This window comes from Arctopsyche grandis, chromosome 9, assembly GCF_051622035.1.
Source record: "Arctopsyche grandis isolate Sample6627 chromosome 9, ASM5162203v2, whole genome shotgun sequence".
Classification (NCBI taxonomy): domain Eukaryota; kingdom Metazoa; phylum Arthropoda; class Insecta; order Trichoptera; family Hydropsychidae; genus Arctopsyche; species Arctopsyche grandis.
Window position 1 is genome coordinate 28,264,311 of NC_135363.1, and position 21,896 is coordinate 28,286,206.

General features: G+C 34.2%; 1 protein-coding gene across 3 annotated transcripts; it reads right to left on the bottom strand.

Annotated features, from left to right (window-relative positions):
- Positions 1-16,952: 16,952 nt before the first annotated feature.
- On the bottom strand, positions 16,953-20,232 carry LOC143916778 (kelch-like protein 25). Of its 3 annotated transcripts, none has more exons than XM_077438027.1 (11): positions 20,209-20,232; positions 20,008-20,127; positions 19,790-19,929; positions 19,525-19,706; positions 18,617-18,814; positions 18,385-18,546; positions 18,155-18,310; positions 17,918-18,081; positions 17,631-17,850; positions 17,358-17,538; positions 16,953-17,253 (listed from the first exon to the last, which is right to left on the bottom strand). In XM_077438027.1, exons 2-11 carry the CDS (start codon positions 20,118-20,120, stop codon positions 17,108-17,110), a joined length of 1,662 nt encoding a protein of 553 aa, XP_077294153.1. In that variant the 5' UTR covers positions 20,121-20,127; positions 20,209-20,232; the 3' UTR covers positions 16,953-17,107. The 3 variants fall into 3 exon arrangements, with proteins under 3 accessions (XP_077294153.1, XP_077294152.1, XP_077294154.1); XM_077438028.1 differs by having other exon boundaries at positions 16,955-17,253; positions 17,407-17,538; XM_077438026.1 differs by having other exon boundaries at positions 20,008-20,232.
- Between the last annotated feature and the right edge of the window lie 1,664 nt (positions 20,233-21,896).

Here is a 21,896-nt window from a genome sequence, read left to right on the forward strand (position 1 = left end):
AAGACCGACAGATAGGTCAGGATTTGTTTGAACTCTCCCGCCAACCTCCCGTCGAAATACATTTTTTTTTCGCCGAAAACAATAAAAAGGCGGACCAACAGATTGGTAAAATAGAGAAGAGCGAGCGGTCACGCACGTACTGTGTCGTGTCGATCATGCGATCTTATCGTTAAAGCGCCGACACAGCAAACAGATTTCTAGGGGTGGTTTTTTCCGGATTTGGCAATGTTAGGTTCAAATATCGATTCGTGTTACACGTTATGGCAAATCGACGGTGCTTTTGGTCGCCAATATCTCGATAAAACCATGCCGTATACTAAAATTTAAGAAACGAGCCGATTGTGCGTCGGGCCGGACCGAAAATTGAAAATTTCGCCTCAGTGAAAATATTTAGTTGTTTTTCAGAAATGCTATATTCCTCTTACTGAGCGTTTTATCTCGAAGAATGACAAAGAAAGCTTCTTGACGCACAGTGGAGTGAATCGGATTTTTCTGCCGAACTCATTATTTATTTATTTATTTTACATAAATATTTTTACATATTTTATTTTATTTTTACATAGATACAAACCAGGAAGGCCTGACAGGAAGATCACTAAAGACTCACGAAGAACACTAAAATAACAATTAATTAATTAATTAATTACAGAATTAATCCATTGAGACATCTATGGATTTTAGATTTGTACAATGATCAGTTCAATAATTGAACAATGATCAGATGAAATTGGCAAACTCTGATAGAAACGATCGATTTGGAGTCACAAATTCCCCCAAATCTTACCAGCAGTATAGCGGATCGAACCCACTGATCACTTGGTGCTAAACATACATGCTACCATTAAGCCACACTGCTGGCTAATATGTACATATATAAATATATACTAGGAAGGCCTAGCAGGTATTGCCCCAATTTTTTATGAATTTCTGCATCTGAGGCCTGTTGATTTTTAAATAAATAAATATACAGCCACACAGACACACAGACACACATACACACAAATACACAGACAGAATAACAATATTATATACCTAAATATGATGATTTTTAAATATAATATGAATTTAAATCTACGGTGTTTCATTTTATGAAGGCCTTTTTTTCTCAGGATTCAAACTGGTAAACGGGACGTATTTTCCCTACTCGGAAAAAGGTTTTATTAATAAATCCATTATATAGGATTTTCTAATTATTCATCAATATTACAAGCAAAACTAATTAAATGGTAAAGTACGCTTTCATGAGATGAATACACAATCTTCAATTGAAATAAATTCAATAATGAAATTTATACAAATTCGTTATAATGACTTGAGCTTGTAAAACGATGTATTTAATCGATTCCAGTTCCAGTGAGAATCAGTTGCTAATGTTCGTTCTGTTGAGGTCGAGGTCATGTACAAGATCGTAAGAAAGTAATTATCGGATAGTGCGTGTGTGATAAATAAGAAATTAATTACGTTTGTCGAGTGTTCCCTTCAGACGAGACGTATTCGCAAATAAACGAATCTTTGATCGTACCGAATAGGCCTTTCTTTTATAAGGTTCAGACTTTTTATATTCAAGTATGTATGTATTGGGATTGATGGATGTTCGGGTGGATTTCCGTCGACCGGAAATGACTATTTTGTGTTGTTTTGTACTACTTTGTTGTGTGTACATTTTGACATTGTACATACATACATAGTTTCGTTTTGGGTTAGGTGTGGTTTATCTAAATCAGTGGAACGGAAGTTGACGTATATTTTATTTCAGCTCGTTGGTGTTTTATTTCATATAGGAATAATTCTAATGAAAAAACATTTCGAAAATGCGATGTTTTTATGTGAGAATAAGGAAAGAAAGGGATGAAGAGAAATGGAATAGGAAAACTCTCAACCGGAAGTGATTATTCACTTTTTTGGCATCACGTTCGAGCGCAAAGCAAAGTTTTGCAGCGTTTCTTACTTTTTCAAGGTTTTTCATTTATAATTTTCATTGTCAAACAAAAATTAAAGCTTTTTTTTGATTTGGCATCAGAAAGAGTTATTATTATGTGTTTAGCAACGTTTCACTTTATTTTTCTCACGCCGGACATTACCAATTGAAACACTTATTCTAATTGCAAATAAAGCAGTAGCTTAGTGTGTGTTTGTTTTGAAATCATAAATTTGAGTGACTTTGGACATATCCTTCAAGGAAAAAATAATAGCAAGAAACAAATATAGCAGAATATTCCCAAATGGACAAAAATATGTGATTTGATGAGTTGGTCCAAACATTCTAAGGATGAAAGCGGCCTCTCTATGTCGTTGTGTATTTGTATCCTCAAACTCCTTGCAATAGTCACATGTTTTTTCTATTGATTGCATTTCTTTTATTGCTTTAACATACTTATAATTAGATATCAAGCAAATTTTTAAAGTCATATTTTTAAGACACAGCAACAGCAGCAGAAGATATGGGTACAGGAAGCAAAATTTTCATCTGCTGAATACCATTTGAAAGCAATTCAATATCCTTCCGAATTCATTGCTGTTTTAAACTAAAACAAATATGTAAAAATAGTTTTGAAAGATGGAAATATTTCATAGTTCATTACGTTTTCGAACACAAATTCATCTCAACAGTGGTCTTATTCACGATTCCACGATTACAGTTTTTCTACGAGGTAAGACATTATTTTTGTAATATATTCTTGACAGTAGCTTATTTAAATCATTTCATTATTTGTGCGTATTCAGGATCTGCCATATAGATAGATAGAATGCAAACAGACACCGGGAATCTAACCTTGGATAGAGAGGTGATAGAAAGAGTAAAAAGATTCAAATACCTGGGTACCTGGCTGAATGAAGAGATGGACCCAGATGAAGATCTAAGAATCCGCATCCAGATGGCTAGAACAGCATTTGTAAAAATGAAGGCGGCGCTTACAAACAAGCATCTCAATCTTCATACGCGGTTGAGATTCGCGAAGAGCTACGTCTGGACAGTATTACTACACGGATGTGAGACGTGGACTCTGAAAACCAAGATGATCAGCCACATTGAAGCTTTTGAGATGTGGGTCTATAGGCGTATGCTGAAGATTCCGTGGACCAAAAAGATATCAAACGAAGCTGTCCTTGGCATGATGGGGAGAGGCAGGGAACTTGTTTCTGTCATCAAGCGGAGAAAGATGGAGTACCTCGGACACATGATACGGGGTCCAAAATACGAATTTCTCCATTTGATAACCATGGGGAAAATAGAAGGAAAAAAATGGATTGGCAGGAAAAAGTAATCTTGGCTTCGAAACATGCGCATGTGGACCGATATGAGCGCCGAAGACCTGTTCCGAGCCGCTGAAGACCGATGCGGATATATTCAAATAATCGACGAGGTGGTCGCCAACGTCCGGATGCGGACAAGGCATTAACAAGAAGAAGAAGAAGGATCTGCCATTTTACGGCTGTGATACATATGTATGTATATAATACAAATTTTATTATTTTAAATATTTGTAATAATAATAATCTTATGAAAGTTCATAAGGTTTATAACTCAATTTAATTTATAAGCAATTATCTTTGTGCATAATATAATATGTATATTTACAGTTTTTTTTTGATATAAAAATTTAAAACTTAAAAAAAATCTTTCTGAAACTGGTGAAAGCCGGTCATTCAGCTTTTTATTTGTAAAAAAACCAGAAAACAGCTTTTTATTTCGGGCAGTTTTTTGAAATCCCTAATTTCAAAGTGTTGGAAGGAAAGATTATGGATTACGGAAAACATCATGGTTGAAGAATCTTCGGCATTGGTACAAGGTTTTGGTTGTCAAGGGCACACGTAGAAGAAGAAGAAGGAAAGAGCACTAAGTTTTAGTTATCATTTTTGTAACGTTACCATTAAAAAAAAATCGCTTTTTGGAACCTAAAGCCTCAATTGTACACCAGAGCATTTCCTGCACAATCTCACCCCGCCACTGCGACTAACGGGTTAATCTCACCGAGTTAACGCATCACAGGGACGTAGGCAGATAGGTATGATAGGTACACAGGAAGGTACAGGCAGCCCGTATTCGCGAGCAAACTGGAATGGTGAGAGCGAGGGGGAGGTAGACGAGAAGGGGTAGTCTCCATTGTCGCGGTGCAGCCGCTTTATCTTAATTGTGATTGATGAAGGTGTGTCTGTCCGTCCGTCGCTAAATAAAACACGTACAGCCAAATGAGAAACGCTAATTCCCCAATTGACAATGGCCGTGCAAATGGCACGCCGTTACGCGTAACGGCCTCAGCCGTAACGCCGGCCCTGGGACGCCCTCAACGACGTCCCGTTTGTTTGACAATAACATAAAATATGAGAGAGGGTGTGTGCTGTAATATAACACCATCGTGTCTCCACTATCACCTCCCCATCCTCCCCATCACGAGACCACCTTGACACAATGGTCACCCTCCTTACTGTGGCAATGGCCGCTCTACCATTTAAGCAACTAGGACGTGTGTGATTTTTTCAGAACACTACTAAAATATACATACATAAGTGGTGGTTTAACTATTTTTTAATATATCTTATTTCCGTTAGTTATGGACATTACTAACAAACTAACCAGTAGATTCTATGACAGAATCACAGACACCTCACATTGAGGCAGCGAAATGCAAGGCGATGTGGGGTATATCCTCAATATACCAAATATTTAATCGCCATGGTTCTTTATCAACTCAAAATAAAATAAAATTATATTACCATTATTATGTTACCTATGCTTCATCTGTATGGAACAACGCCTCGAATACTAACCTTTCCAAGCTCCAAATACTACAAAATAAGTAATTTTTAATAAACCCATTTTCTAAGCCCGCTTTAAAGGTCAAGGAATTTTACCCTTAAAGCCCTCAACATGAGGCCACCACCCCCCCCCAACGAATACAGTCTAAGAGACCCTTTCGTCGGAGAACGAGACGGTTGTTCATGAATATCGCACAAGAACAACCGCACTTCACTGTTCTATTAAAAAAACCACACTGTGTATAACCAAGTACAAAATAAACAACAACGCATGAACACATAAAGCGCGCATGCGTTAGGAAACAATACCTGAAATGTGCCGTGCGAATGCACGCACACTTCAAGTAAACATACATGTATGTATGTTTATACGTGCATAAACACGCACACACACAGACACTCACCAACACACACACACACACACACACACACACACAATCACACACACACACACACATACAAAAACCACAAAAACATTCACACACCTAAAAAAATACAATACAAAAAAATAAACCCATATATACTAACTTGAAAAAACTGCATGCCATAAATAATATTCCATTGGTTACAGACAGTACTAACAAACTAACCAGTGGATTCTATGACAGAATCACTAATAACCATACTAACACACTTGTGAGTCTCGGTGATTACAACAAAATGTCTATACCCTTCAGGTATAAACACAGATTACCTAAACACAATGTGCTTTAGATCGTCAAACTTAGAGAGTCTTTAGTTAATATTATGTATACGATGTATTATGAGCATTTATAAGAATTGTAAATAGGTTTTTGATTTTCCTATTATGATATATGTACATTAACATTAGAATAATATAATACTATGATTACTAACATAATTAAATTAAAATTGTAAAATGGAAAAAGACCAGTAGCTATTAAAACAGATATAAGATGTATTGTTAACATAATTTAGTAATAATAAAAAGCATTCAAAAATCAAAAAAAATCAATCTAGTATTATGGATTTTGACGTTGAACTACGTATATTTGTACATATGTATGCAATTAACTTAACCTGACCTAACCAAAAATTACATTACGAATAGCTTACATTGCCAGCAGTAGGGCTCGGTGGTTGCGTTTACGTTTTGCACCGAAAGGTTACCGGGTTCGTTCCCGTGCTAATCTTTAATGCTGCTGGTCAGATTTGGATATTTGTGACTACAAGTCAATCGTTTCCTATCAGAGTTTGCTGATTTATTTGATTTCATTGTTGAAACGGTTCCTATAAAATTGGCAAAAATCATCCTACTCGCTTTGTCACAAATATCTGAATTTGATTTTTGTACAATATGTAAAAATTTATGTACAAGTCGAAATCCATAGATGTCTCTATGTATTATTCATTAAATAATTAATTGTTAATTTCGCGTTCTTCGGCCTCTCGAAATACAGCGATTTATGAAAATAAAAATGCTGCAATGTTTGTAATTAATTGTCTAGGAAGGCTCGTTGGGGTTTACCTGTTAGGCTTTCCTGGTATATCATCATCATCATCATCATCATTTACAGCCATTCGCCATCCACTGCTGGATGAAGGCCTCTCCAACACGCTTCCACTCGTCTCTGTTTTGCGCAACACTCATCCATCTCATTCCGCACATTTTCTTAATTTCGTTCACCCATCTTCCTTGTGGTCTTCCTTTTACTCTTTTGCCTTCTCTCGGGTACCATTCAAGCACTTCTTTTGTCCACCTTTCGTCCATCCTCCTAGCTACGTGACCCGCCCATTGCCATTTCAATCTCTTCACTCTATCCACTATGTCCACTACCCTTGTCATATTTCTCACCCACGTGTTCCGCTTCTTGTCTTTTATCGTTATGCCAAGCATACAGCGTTCCATACTTCTTTGAGTGCATTGGATTTTATTTTGCATCTTGGCGTTCAGTGTCCAAGTTTCACATCCATACGTCATCACTGGCAAAACGCATTGATCAAAGATCCTTTTCTTCAGGCAGAGTGGCATTTTTGATTTAAAAACAGCATTCATCCGTCCAAATGCACTCCATCCTAATTTCATACGTCTCTTTATCTCTTCATTTTTACTACCAGACATGTCAATTATTTGACCTAAATATAAATAATTATTTACTACTTCTACTGGTTTATCATCTAAGGGGATGCTATCAGGCATGCAATAACTATTGAACATTAGATTAGTCTTATCTACGTTAATTTTTAATACTAATTTTCTACTTTCCCTGTCCAGCTGTGTTAGTCTGATAAGTAGGTCAGCTGAATCACGAGCTACTAAAACTATATCGTCTGCGAACCGAAGGTGACTCAAAAAGCGACCATTGATGCTTACTCCGGCTGTATCCCAATCCAATTTCCTGAAAACTCCCTCAAGCACCGCATTGAATAGCTTGGGCGAGATTGTATCTCCTTGTCTTACTCCTTTTCCTATGCTAAATCTATCTGTACCTGAAAAAATTTTAACCGAAGCTGTGGCATTCTTATATATTGCAGCTAACAGTCCCACATAGGGTTCCGGCACTCCCTGTGTTTTTAGAGCGTTAAGTACTGCATTATGACTAACTGTATCGAAGGCTTTCTCATAATCGACGAAACCTAGGCACAATGGCCGTTGATATTCGTTGGCGCGCTCGATTAGTTCGCCAACTACTTGGAGGTGGTCCATTGTGCTGAAATTTGCCCTAAACCCTGCCTGCTCTATAGGTTGGTTCTCGTCGAGGATATTCTTCAGCCTTTCTGTAATAACCTTCATGAAGAGCTTGTAGACCGCTGAAAGTAGACTAATGGGTCGGTAGTTCTTGATATCGCTTTTGTCGCCTTTTTTGTGTATTAAAATGATAGTTGCGTTATTCCATCCTTCTGGTATAGCTTGGTTCTGGATGCATTTGCTGAAAAGCCTAGCTAAGATATTAATTAGGGGGGGGCCGCCACATTTTAGTAAGTCAATGGGAATATTATCTTCCCCTGGGGTTTTACCGTTCTTTGCAGTTTTTAGCGCGGCCTCTACTTCGCTAGGCAATACTGCAGGAACCCTTTGGCCGTGTGTCGATTCCGGAACGGGAAATTGACCGTTGTTGTTCTCGTAAAGTTTTGCATAGAACGTATAAACTCTGTCTATGATCTCTTCTCTATTCCTAATTATTACTCCGCTCTCTGATCTGATTGCGATCATTTGGTTTTTGCCTAAGAAAAGATTCCTGGTATATATCATGAACAAAATAAAAACATAATGACCGCAGCATTGTGTTTAAAGTTAGAGGTTTGTCTGTAAACAGATTGGAAGATAAGTCGTTGTTGGTTTGGTTGTGGTATTGGTTGCCAATAATGTTTTTGAAATACATAAAGGAATCTACAAACGCTTATTATGGTTTTTTTACTTTATCTATGTACATACGTAGTAACAATAGATGAAGTTTTGTGATCATGTGAAAATTCGAACTCGAGATTTTGACTGATTCGAACTCAGAATCGATTACTGATCACGTTTTCATTGATCTAGAAAAAAATTGTGTGTGTATGTGTCTGTGTATTTTGGGGATTTTTTGAACACCGTTAGTTCTATGGTGAAACTGAAACTTAGTATTCGTTACTGAAATTCTTGCAGCAAGGACTTTTATGCTAAAGCATATGTAATGTTTAAGCATAGTATACGAATCCGTTTTCCAGTATTTCCAGTTAAGAATAAAGAAAATCAAATATTTTGAAACTACGCTTTTACAAATAGTAATTAATATGTACATATGTACATATGTAGGTACGTACATACATATGTATGAATATTCGATTTCGCGCTTTTGTACGTAAATAAGTGACGTTCGCTCGTGTAATAATAACTCGCTTCAGGATATTGGAACGCGAGAGCAAAACATCCCCATCCTTCCCAGTTCATCCCTCTTCCAGTCCTGAGCGGAAATTCAAAACAAAGCCTGTGCCTCCCGGTTGAAGTTTGTACTAGAGCACAATGCCTAGCCGCTATAGACAACAATGATGTGCAAGTAAAAAAATATGATCATTTATCCCCTATGTATGTATGTATGTATGTACATAAATATGCACATACATACATACTCTTGAATGGCAGGATTTTTTTATGCGATTGAATTTTAATGGCGTAGAATTCAGTATAAAAGTTCAGGGCTTCAATTCTGGCGGATATTCAAGTAAAAAGTTTCTTTCAAGGTATACTAACTAGGGCTGTGGAATCATAGTTGAAATACATATGTACATATATTAGGGGAACCGAAAAGTATTTCTTTACTTTCTTCCGAAACCAAATATTCCCCTTATAGGCACATTCAGTTTTGGATTTATTATTTAAGCTCATAACTAAACAGATCTCTCGCATTCATGACTGTTGGAACGTGTATTGTTCTTTGTCATTGCCCTAAAGACCATCCGCCATATACTCGTAATATTAATGTCAAGTTGTTCTTCGTTAAACATTATATAAAGGTTGATTGGAAAAATATTTGGGTTTTATTACAACAAATTCGGAGATGAATCTTCCAAGCTTAGAAACTAAAATAAAAAATAGGCAAAAGTTAATATTAGGGGGACCGAAAACTAATCAAAATATTTCGACGAGCTTTTTCACAGTCGGTTTGTGTCGAGACACGGTCCAGAAAAACACTTAAGTTTTGTTATTGTTGTAAATTTATTGTTTTTGTTTAATAAAAAAATTCTACCTTAGGAAGGATTTCGAGACCAATAATTAGAGGACCTATAAAATTTTATGTTGTTTATGTTAGGCCAAGTAATGAAGGCAAACAAAGCAGTGGTAAAAATCATCGAGATACTTTCGGGGATATTCTGAAACTAAACAAGTGTCATCGGTGGTATAAACAATTTAAAAATGGGAATAGGGACATCAAGGATCGCACGAAGAGAAGAGCTCAAAAATTAGATGATGATATCCTGACGTCAATGGTGGAATCAGATCCTCGGCAAACCAACGAGGAATTATCGTTGAAGATTGGCTGTCCATGGTCTATAGTTCAGGATCATCTTCGTCGCATAGGAAAATTGCACAGACAGGGAATTGGGGAATATTTCTTTGATCACTTTTCTGTCCCCCTAATATGTATGTATACATATAGTAGTTTTTAGTAGAAGTCATTAAGAATATCATTAAAATAAATTAAACAGCTTATTAGATAATTAATATTACAGAATAGATTTAAATTTGAAATTTAATAAGGAAGCACAGTATTCAGAAATATAAAAGATGTCCAACAAGGACTTCTCCATACAGATTTATTTAGAAAAAGTATCAATACACTTTTTAGACACGTATTATCAAAAATGAAATATTTATGTATGCAGAATGTAGGTAATCGTCATGAGACATTTTTCGATTGATAAGTAGTTGATAAATTTTAAGCGATTTGTTTGTCGTGGTTGTCTCTAAGGGATGGGAGACTCATTTGTCTTTCGAGGACTCAAAATATATGCACTTAATTATTCAAACATTTGTCTTTATTATAATAGGTTGAATTTGTTTTATATATATTTTTTTCGATTTTAAAATTGTATTCGACTTTCTATATATGTATGTATGTATATGAAATTGAATGTCTGTTTCTATAGGCTCCTAAACCACTCAACCGATTACGATGGAACTTTCAGGATTTGTTATATGCATGTCCGAGAAGCTTACTGTGAAAAAAAAAACCTCTTAATAATAATATTCGTAATTACGATTTTACCGACGCGAAAGTTTGAAGCACCATTGTGTAGTCAAGGAAATGCGTTCGTTGGTAACCACGTTACCAGTTGGTTTATGACGACACGGCATTGAAGAGACGTTAGTTGAATTCTAACCATCACTTGAAACGGGAATCCAACGGGAACGGAAACTGGAACGGGAACGGGAACGGGAACGGAAACGGGAATGGAAACGGGAACGGGAATTGCATGTTTTATTGTGGCATTGCGACGCATGCTGGATTCAGTTAGTTTATACATATATATATATATATATATATATATATATATATATATATATATATATATATATATATATATATATATATATACACATAAATATGTATATATATATATTTTTTTTGAATAAAAGATTCGTAATGACGAAGCTGAGAGATTTGTCTTCCGATATGTTTCTCATGGTTATTGGACTATTCGTCACATTGCGGTGGCCACAAAGACAATTTTTGCCATGAAAATCGCGAATAAACAACATTCGGCACTCGAGATCTCGTTAGTATGATAGTTATCGTTAGTATGATGGACTATTCGGCTGCCAGATGTTCCGTTATAGAGATTTTAGTGACTTTGTGACGAGTATTTTGTGACCAGTAATCACCGAACCATTTCTCATAGTATTTTTCGTTATGACGAATTTAGTAGGTAGAGATTTATCGGCAAAAATGTTTGCTAACTCAAAAATATACTCGGAATTTAATTTTATCAGTTTCATAGCCCTGACACAATAGCAATCGGTGGATGAAAAGCTGCCTTTTTCAGAACGCTAATTGAGGGGACGAGCTTCCCCTTTCGACTGTAAAATAAATAGCTACGCAAAATACTGTTGCACAATTGAGAACTGCAGTTTCTTTCGCTCGTTGCAGCTTCCGTTCCGGTTTATTTTTATCGATGTCTGCAGTGTGCATTTTCAGAGAATCCATAGCTTCGTTATACAGACTGGAAAAGCATTCGGCCGTAATGAAACGGTTTTTGTGTTCAAAGCTTTGTGAATTGGCCGAAGAGACCCATCGCATCGGACAGATATGCAGGCGGTGCACTATATGCACATTTCATTCCTAAACCCACCCTCTATTTGCCCCCAACCCTACTTAACCGCAAGTTTACGTGCTACCGGCTGGTCTATATTTGGACCTAAAGGATGTGACCCACTTCATTTATGCGATGATGACGTAAGAATATATCATATGAGTGAAAGTACGAAGCTATAATCGCAATACGCGTTTTCTTCAAGAATTCAGGGATTGTCAAGGTATGTTATGTAGTATGGGGGCGTCTTGCATATTATGATGATATTTTCAATTTTAACTTCAATAGAATAGTGCATCTGAATTTAGTAAATTTCATTTAATCTATCGCCTTTATTTTATTACTAGCTGTATTCCCGGTTTCGCTCGGTATGTGTAATATAAACCGCTTAAACATGACATATTAAATTTATTTGAATAGTTTTATTTTATATGAATTTATTTGAATACTCATTTTTTTTTTATTTATTTAATTGACTGTCACGAACAGACAAACATATGTATATAGTAAGTCAAAATTATATGTATACGAAATTATATGTATACCAGAAACCGGTGCCTGCGTTCCCGCGGCTGCGCCCCCTAGGGCTCCGCCCTCTAGGTCTCCGCTTCCTAGGGCTTTGCCGCCGGTGCGAAGGCGGCTTCGCCCTCGGCGCCTTTGCCCCCGGGGACTTTGAATACTTTGAATCGAAAAAACTCGAATTATTTGTTCAATGACGTCACGGAATTAAAAAGTTCCCAACGACAGTTACAAATATATATATACAAAGTCTCTTTCAAAATTATATAATAGCACAGTATCTTCACAGGGGGTCTACGTGACCAGCCAGAGTGTTAAATTACAGAAAACACAAATATCGGAAGGCAAAGATCGAAAATCGAAAGATCTTAAGTCGAAAGATTAAAAAAAAGGGTGCATGGTAAACGGTACATACTCACTTAATTTGCGCGAGCAGGATACAAGAGGAGCAAGAGGAACAGTACAATATTTTAACAAAAATTAATAACAGTCTTCATGCAACCCAAAATATTTAAAGAAACAAAAAATTAAAACAACAGTAAAAATAAAGGTCATTTGGGGATAGTGTTCTACACAATGTATGTAGTTCCATAATGGTCATACTAATACAAATTAGCCAGCAGTATGGCTTAATGGTAGCGTGTACATATGTTCAGCATCAAGTGATCACTGGGTTTGATTCGCTATACTGCTGGTTAGATTTGGGGGTATTTGTTGCCAAATCGATCGTTTCTTATCAGAGTTTGCCAATTTTATCTGACCAATGCTGAAACGGTTCCTCAAGATTGGCAAAACATCATGTTGCTTGTTGTCACAAATCATCTGTATTTATTGTATGTACAATTTGTAAAAAATATGTAAAAATCTAAAATCCATAGTTGCCTCGATGGATTAATTCTTCAATTAATTAATTAATTAATTGTTAATTCGTGTTCTTCAGCTTCTGGAAATACAGTGATTTATGTAATAATAAAATGCTGCATTGTTTGTAATTAATTGTCTAGGAAGGCTCATTGGGGTTTATCTGTTAGGCATTCTTGGTACACATCTTTCCTGTTGTCACAAATCTTCTGTATTTATTGTGAGTACAATTTGTAAAAAATATGTAAAAATCTAAAATCCATAGTTGTCTCGATGGATTAATTCTTCAATTAATTAATTAATTAATTGTTAATTCGTGTTCTTCATCTTCTGGAAATACAGTGATTTATGTAATAATAAAATGCTGCATTGTTTGTAATTAATTGTCTAGGAAGGCGCATTGGAGTCTTCCTGTTAAGCCTTCCTAGTATATTTAAATTAAATAAAAATATAGATTGAAATCTGATATATGTAAGTTACATTTTTAATTAAAAAACATCTAACTATTGATTCCAATACTTACTTTTGGCTCACTATACTAAATTTTGAATACAATTTTCGACCTAAATATTTTAGAAACGCAATTTGAATCATTAATTTGTTTAAAAAAATGTGTTGTGCATCATCGCTGCGCTTCAATAGACCAGTGGGTACATAAATACATATGTATGTATGTACATATATGTATGTACATTGGTAACAAGACACATTCTTTGCCTTCGTACTTATTGAAAGCCGACTTTCAAGTGTTAAAAGGCAACAAATGGACGCCAACAATCACATAGAGTGACGTGTGCGTGGTAGGGCGTACAAAGGGGGAGGGATTAGGGGGGATTGGGAGGGGTTGGGGGATGAATTTGCGGACGCTATCGAAGGGATCCTTTAATCAGGAACGAATTTGCGTGTTGGCCCGTCAATCAGGTGGAAACATCTACCCCAATTAACCGAAATAGCCGGGGCTTATTGATAGCCGTACATAGTGACCGCGCGACTAACGACGCAAAGCAGGACTCTGCTGCACCGACTGCACCTTTAGATCCGGATCCGGCTTACCGGACCATTTAGTAACGGAAGTCAATCGTTCGCGAATAAGTTTCACCTTTAGCTTTTTTTACGGGGTCATATTATATGCATACAGTCGAATTACAAAGTCGTTGGTGGTGATGGCTTATAAAGTTATAATGGATGTTCGACTTAAAATGAGATATATATGGTATTCTATATACAGGTATTCCTCAACCTCGGTCGTTGGTCGAATTTTATATAAAATGTCAAATGATTTAAAAAATTTATATCATTTTTATTCATTTTATTTCATAATACAAACGAATCTAGACTTTTATAAGAAATTATATTTCTACATCATCCACAATTATTACATATGTAAGTAAAATCCATTTATTCATCTTCAACGAGAGGTAAATCAGTGTTAGTTTTTTTTATATGTATATAATTTAGATTGAATTGTGTCTTGTTTCATGTTTTGTACACATGTAAGGTTTTCTTGAATTCGGCGGTTTCCACTTAAAAATCTTTCTATATTATCTATTTCGTCAAATTGTTGCTCTCTTGCTTTGTAGGATAATAGTAATTGACAATAGTCAACCATTTTTTGTGGGAAAAAGCAACTCATGCGATAATAAAGCAAGTCATGAGATAATAAGATAAATGTTGTGGTTCTGACTTCATTGTAGGGATGCGGTGTATTCGCTCTAAAATCGCCAGACAAATTGAACGACAGATTAGCGGAGGGCTTCTTTAAATGCAATTCTCTTCTTCTCGAATGATAGATTGCACATTAGATTACGGGTAACCTTTCGATGTGCACAGATGCAATTATTAAAATGGTAATTATTAAAATTGAGTTGAATCTTTCTGGCGAGCTTAATAAGGCAAGATTCGGAACTTATCGAATCTTGCCTTATTAAACTCGCCTGAAAGATCCAACTCAATTTTAATAATTACCATTTTAATAATTGCATCTGTGCACATCGAAAGGTTACTCGTCATCTGATGTGCAATCTATCATTCGAGAAATCGAGAATTACGTTTAAAGCTGCAGTTCTGTTAATCTGTCGTTCGTTTGCCTGGCGATTTTAGAGCGGATGCACCAAAACCCACTGTAGATTTGCATAGCAGCTAACAATTATTTGTATATAATTAAGTAAGTAAAAAATAAGTAAATATAAAATTAATATGCAAAAAAACGAAACGAATATTATTTTATTGATAATATGGCAATAAATAATGAATTATGTATGTATTAATTTAACGATTCGTATCTTTAAAATCCACCACAAGGCAACGCATTACAAATGCATTCGCACAATCTGTTTGTTCGCTGTATGAAATTCGCAAACGAAAACGCTGAAATTTTACAGCGCAAACAATGGTAATTTTGCAAAGCGTATTTGACCAAGGTAAAAAAACTCATTCTTTATACTTTCCAGGATGTTGCGGAAATTATGAGTTTGCATTGCGATAAAAATTATATATTGCACGTACAAACATACATGAACATATGTACATACATATATACTCACACACATCGTATCTATTTGTGCGTTCGTTTATAAAATTATACATATACAATTCCGCGTGTGCGTAAATCAAGTTGCGGACGCAATAAAAATAAATGAAAACATCGGAAGCGCGTTGTACGAAACTATGAAGCCGCGAATGAAATTTTTGGCGCAAAGTGTGCAAAATTCGCGACGATCGCTCTCGTAGATTTGTCGAGACGAAAAATGACCGCGCGAATAAATTTTCATCTTTGAGTCGGGAAATCTTAGACGTCAGTGGTTCGAAGTGGGGAAAATATGTTGGCGCAGTGAGTTTTCCATTTGCATATAGATTGGGTTGGCACTTTATTGTTTTGCAAGCTCTCGTCTGCAAATCGCCTCGCAAGCAAAACATTAGCATATCGCTAATTCTCTTTGAAATACAATACAGCGATGTTTTGAACTTTATCGATTCGTACGCGTGTCGGGTTAAGTATGAAATTTGATTTTATTGCTATTCTAGGTAATTAGTATCAAGGTAAAATTTATTATTAAATTCACCTTTGGGGATGTATAATGTATTTACATACATATATGCAGGCGTTAAATAATATATATATATTTATATATATATATATATATATATATATATATATATATATATATATATATATATATATATATATATATATATATCAAAAAATATATCTCATATATCGAATATGAGATATATTTACTATACTAAATATTCCAAATAACTTTTCATATAAAACTTTGGAACATTAGCAATTGATATTTACATACATACATACATTTATATATGCGAATAAGATTTTTAAAATATATCTTATTTATAACTTTATATATTTAGGCGTAGATGGGGTTTTGTGATCATGTGAAAATTCTATTTCGAGATTTTGACTAATTTGTATCAAGTATCTAATTTTTTTTTCAGGTTCATAAAAAAATGTCCGTATATGTGTTTGGGTATTTTGGAGATAATTCAAATACCATTAGTCTTATCAAACTGAAACTTAATACCAGTTACTACAATGCTTTTCGTTAGGATATAATTTTTTTTTTAATTTTAGATTGACCGAAAATGGTTCCTCTTTTAATCTTCAGAAAAATACTAAATTTGCTTTCTTATAAACGAGTGTATGTTTCTCTTTATTTTACAATTTTGAAAAATATATATAGTCAATCTTGAATTAATTTTAGGAATTTAAAATCGTATTTATTTATCAGAATAAAATTTAAAAAATGGTAAAGTTTCAAAATGATTTTCAGACTGTAGGAGTTTAAGCTCAATTTTTAGCAAACAGTAAAGTCTAGTAAAAATGAAATCTACGAAAATAAAGACTTTATAAGCAAACCGATTATGATTTGAAATTATGATTTAAAGATTTAAAATTTATGTTATTGATTTTACCCAATGTCTTATTGATCAACTCACATGGGTCATAATATTTATTTATGTAAGAAATAGATTTATAGCTAATTAACAAATCTAAAAAGAGACATTACATAAAATATTTACAGAAAAATAAAACATATTTTCTGAAGTTGTTGTATGTATATTTATTCAAAAATTTAGATACAAGGCAAATACAGACATTAAATATTCAAGTATTACAAACGAATACTTAAAAAAAATACATATTTACAATGATTATGTTATATTACACTAATTTTCATGTAATACAAAAAAAAAACTACATATTTAGAGTCGATTTAATAATCGATTCAAATGGAATGATGTGTGCAGTCGCATGAGCTCTCATTTTGGTAAGACTTTTTAAGGCCTTCCAAGTTTTGCTTGTCTCTTCGTATTCGCAAACATCACTACTCGAATTTCCACCTGAAAGTCAATACAATAATTTAATCTTACATTCCACTACAATAATCGAATTTTACACAATTTACATAGACAGAAATTAAAATAAAGTTCTATAAAAAGCTCACCCATAGTAAGCAGTTTTTTTTGGAAACAGAATAGACTGACTCCACTTACAGGTCTCGGAAGATTGGTGAATGGTGTCCACAAATTTGCATTCGGATCGTAATGTTCGACACTGTCTAAATAAGTAGAAGTTTGAAAGATAGTTCCACCAGCGACGTAAAGTTTCCCTCTAAATGCGACGCTCTAAAAATGGTGAAATCAAAATTAAGTTAGTTTTATTTTGGAGCGATTTATATTATTTGCGATAGTTGTTAATAAAATTAATTGATATTCACCGAATGTTCAGATCTTTCCTGAATCATCTGAGCGCGGTAAGTCCAAGAATTAGTCTCCACTGAATACATCTGCACTTTATTGAGAGATGTAATTTTTTTATTTGCATATGTTTGTCCACCTGTTATATATATCTTTTCGTCCACGACAGTAGCACTATGATATTCCACAGCCACCAACAATGAAGTGATGATCTGCCAATCCCCGGTCTCACTGTTCCATCTATCAGAAATCATTATAATTAAATTCTCTTTCAATCGATCTGATGTAATGATTACAATTTAATCACCTTTCCACTGAAGATAAAACGTCATCATCATCATTATTACCACCAATTGCGTAGACATCCGTGGAGGAACCACGACGAAGTGTCGCTGCTGAGAATTTATAACGAGCTATATTCAACGGCTTCAATGAAAATTTCTGACCGTTTTTTAAATCAATGTATTCCACCTGAAAATAAATAAATTGGTTATATTCCAATTTCTCCGAGCAAGTACTTTACAACAATACCGGAAAACGTTACTGAAGTCACTGATTCATTTGAAGAATTCAGTCCGCCGATGATGACGATGCTTTCTCCCACGATGACAGACTCAAAATCACTTTTATTAATACCAATGTTTTCAGATAGAGACCAATTTTTCATTTGTCCGTCATATATATCAATGGTGTTTGCCACCTGAAAACACATTATCCAAAATATCATTGAATTGTAATCCAATAAAATGTTATACTTGTGATAAAAAAACTCACATCTATATCTTTCCCCCCAACCAGTGCTATTTTTTTTTCTTTTCTACGACGGTTCTTTTCTTGGATGAGAGATTTATTATCCTTGCCAATGATTGCTTGTCTAACAGGCATCAAACACTCTTCACACGAAACACAGAACTTCATTACTTCGTTGACGAGAAACTGAAAATACCACACATTATTCGAATACATTTTTTTTAATAAACTATCCCATTCAATCAATCTCAAATACCTCCAGCGAGAGCAAGGATAGCCTCACGGATCTCATCAGCTTTGCCAATTCATTTTTTCTTTTCGTATAATCATGATTTATCCATAATTTAACAGAATTGAACACATCCTCTTCGGAAGACAGGTCCAAATCGTCCGATTTCAAGATTTCCACCACGTCAGAGGCTAGTAGTTTGAGAAAATCTGGTGTTGTGTGCAGCTAAAACAGAAGTGGAATTGAAAAATATTAATTCTTTGAACTCATTCTGGCCCAAGCTCAACCATTAGGTAGTGCAGTGGGCCACTCTGGCCTACAGCAGGTATAACTTTACTCGCCGATTTCTCTACCGTGCAGGGAAATTTTACGAAGTATTTTTATAATAAAATATGAACTAATTAATTAATGAATTTTGGTTTATTTTTATTATAGGCCTACATGTGTACCATGAAATAAAACTGAACGATCTTTACTGCTGGCTAAACGATGTTCCTGCCGGTATACAATTTGTATCCAATTCATACTTGGTGAACTAAAAGACCTATATACATATATGTACTAGTTAGACTACTCTAGAGCAGGCCCGAAAAAAACACAAGGATTGAGTTGTTTGCGGTTCTGATAAAAAAAGGTTGAAAACGAACGAAACGAAATCGAAAACGAACTATAAATTATTATAATGTTATTAAATTTATTGCTATTCATTTTTTTAAGTGTATTAAAGCAAATAAATATACCAAAATAAATTCCATCAATAGTTGTCACATGAATGATCAAGTACTTATGTATGTCCCAGAATAAACGAACCAAAAATCTTATTTTCATCTCATTTAATACGACTAAAATTTTAACCAGAGCTGCTGGTTGGTTTTGGGGAAAAAAAGCCAAGCGGAAAAGGTTAGGACCATTTTTTTTATATAGTCAAAACTCACACTCATCTTCTTGAAATTTTCCAGAATCAAATCCTTTGCCTTCGTCTTCAATTCGGAATCATCAGTTAGTTTAAAAACTTTCAGACAGTTAGAAAGATTCACTGTTTTAAATTGTGGTGGAATTTTCACTTTCAGTTTATTGGCTAGCTCCAATAAATTTTTACGATGTTTTTCTTCTATGTCTAAAATTATATTTGAATGATTACATTTAATTACGAAAACTCGCATTTTGAATTGATTATCTTATATATTTATGAACTCGTACTTATTTCTCCTGTGTAACAATACTTCAGGATTGCTTCGATAACTTCAAACTGATATTTTGACATAATATCCTCCACTTGACCTTCGTTTGTCCCAAAGAATTTACTGCACGCCATTAAAATTATTAAGTGCGCGTGGAACCTGCAATTATGAAAAATGATCATTTTAACTGACAAAACAATTTGAATTTTAAATACTTTTGGATTCGAATTAAGATACGTTTTGTCTCGAACAGTAAAACCGGTGTCGCATTTCTGATTGTGTTTCATGGCATCATACAAATACTCGATCCGTTTTGCGGCAAAATCGAACTTCGCCTTCACTAGGAACATCTTGTTTCTAATTTTCTCGTGAAAAATAAATTGAAAATTAGACATCATAAATGCGGTAGAAATATAAGCATAATAAAATTAGACTTACCAATTGGACAGAACAGCAATGAATGATTTGGAGCAGTCATTCTGCGGTATAATCACGATAGATAAGAATATCTTAACCCATAAATGTTATAGTGCTATGACAGGTGACCCTAAATCAACAATATGTTCAAATAAATCATACAAGGGATAATAATTTTTATCATTTGCAAATATATTTGTTGAATGTTGAATTTATTAAATTAAAGTTGAATGGATTTGAAAACAATCCACCTGGATTTAATAGCCAACCAGATCTTGTTAGCAGTGAAACAAGTACACGTAATCATCAAGAAAATCGAATGTATGTTTTAAAATTAATAGTTTTGTTATTTATATACATATATATGTATCATTGTTCGATTGGTATTGGGGTTTTGATTAATGAAATTTAGAATAATTGAATTTTAAATGCGATATACATTTTTATTCCAGTAAAAAAAAGTTTTATTTTTCAAAGTGAAATTAATGTTATAGGGTTAGTGCTAGATTATTTACAATGATTTGTCATAAAACCACAGGAAAAACATGTTTTTAAAATATTGTATAAAAACCGCATAAAAATAACCATTTATCCGATATTAAAATAATAGCCATCTCACAGATTGTACACATTTTAAAATAAAAAATAACCTTATCGGTAATGGAATATGCATGCATCGATATCTGCAAAAATACGTTTTCTTCAAGGCAATTTCAATGAAATTTAAGAAATCCGTATAAAAAACTGACCATTGAAAATGAAAGCAATTTTGTTCATGCTGATTTAAATTCAATCTGATTGAAATGCATTATACTGATTGAAATGCTTGGCCAGATTATCAGCGCTTTCTCTTTTTATTATGTTTATTAAAACATGTGTAAAATGCAGCGGAATAATAATCTTTGCAATTATATGAAATTGAGGCAAAGCCCCGTTGACTTTTTTCGATTGAAAAGAGTTTATATGCCGAAAAAAAACGAGCCATAATTGTAATATTTAAGGGGGTATTCTAGTCTAGAAGCATGAATTTTAGGTATTTTTTCAGGTGCAAAAAAAAAAAAACAACAGATATTTTTAACAGCCATTATTTTACCAAATATTTACTAATGTTTGAAGAATACATATAAAACAAAATCAATGGAAAAAATTCAAAATTCAAAAAGTTACAGGCTGATGAAGTGAGGGGTCTCAAAAAAATGGTGCGCCCTGGTTGACACGATTCCAACCCTCCTAGTAATTCAAAATAAAAAAAAACAAATTAATTCTTAATCCAAACAAATGCTGCTATGGCATGAACTACGGAAAAGTCAAACAAATTTTTTTTCGCAAAATAGCGGCTGTCTGAAATAAAAAGTATTTTTTTTACCAGTTTTTTTGACTTTTCCAAATTTTTTAAAAATAGTAAAAAGTGGAATTTTGTCATAGTTCTAGTTCATGTGATAGAAGAATGTATAGAAAAGGCTCACACCAAATTTCAAGTAAATTGGTTCAGTAGAACTTGAGATATCATGTCAACCGTCTCGAAAAAAGTAGTTTCGAGAAAAACGCGTTTAAAGTTTCGGGTATAGCTGCGCGCCGATCAGATGCCACGTCACTAAAGTAGCTATATCTCCGAAAATAATTTGAATTTTGAAAAATCCTCTTAAGGACATATTTTTAAAAGTATAAGTTTTGAAAATATGAAGGAAAAAAAATCGATTTTTTCAAAT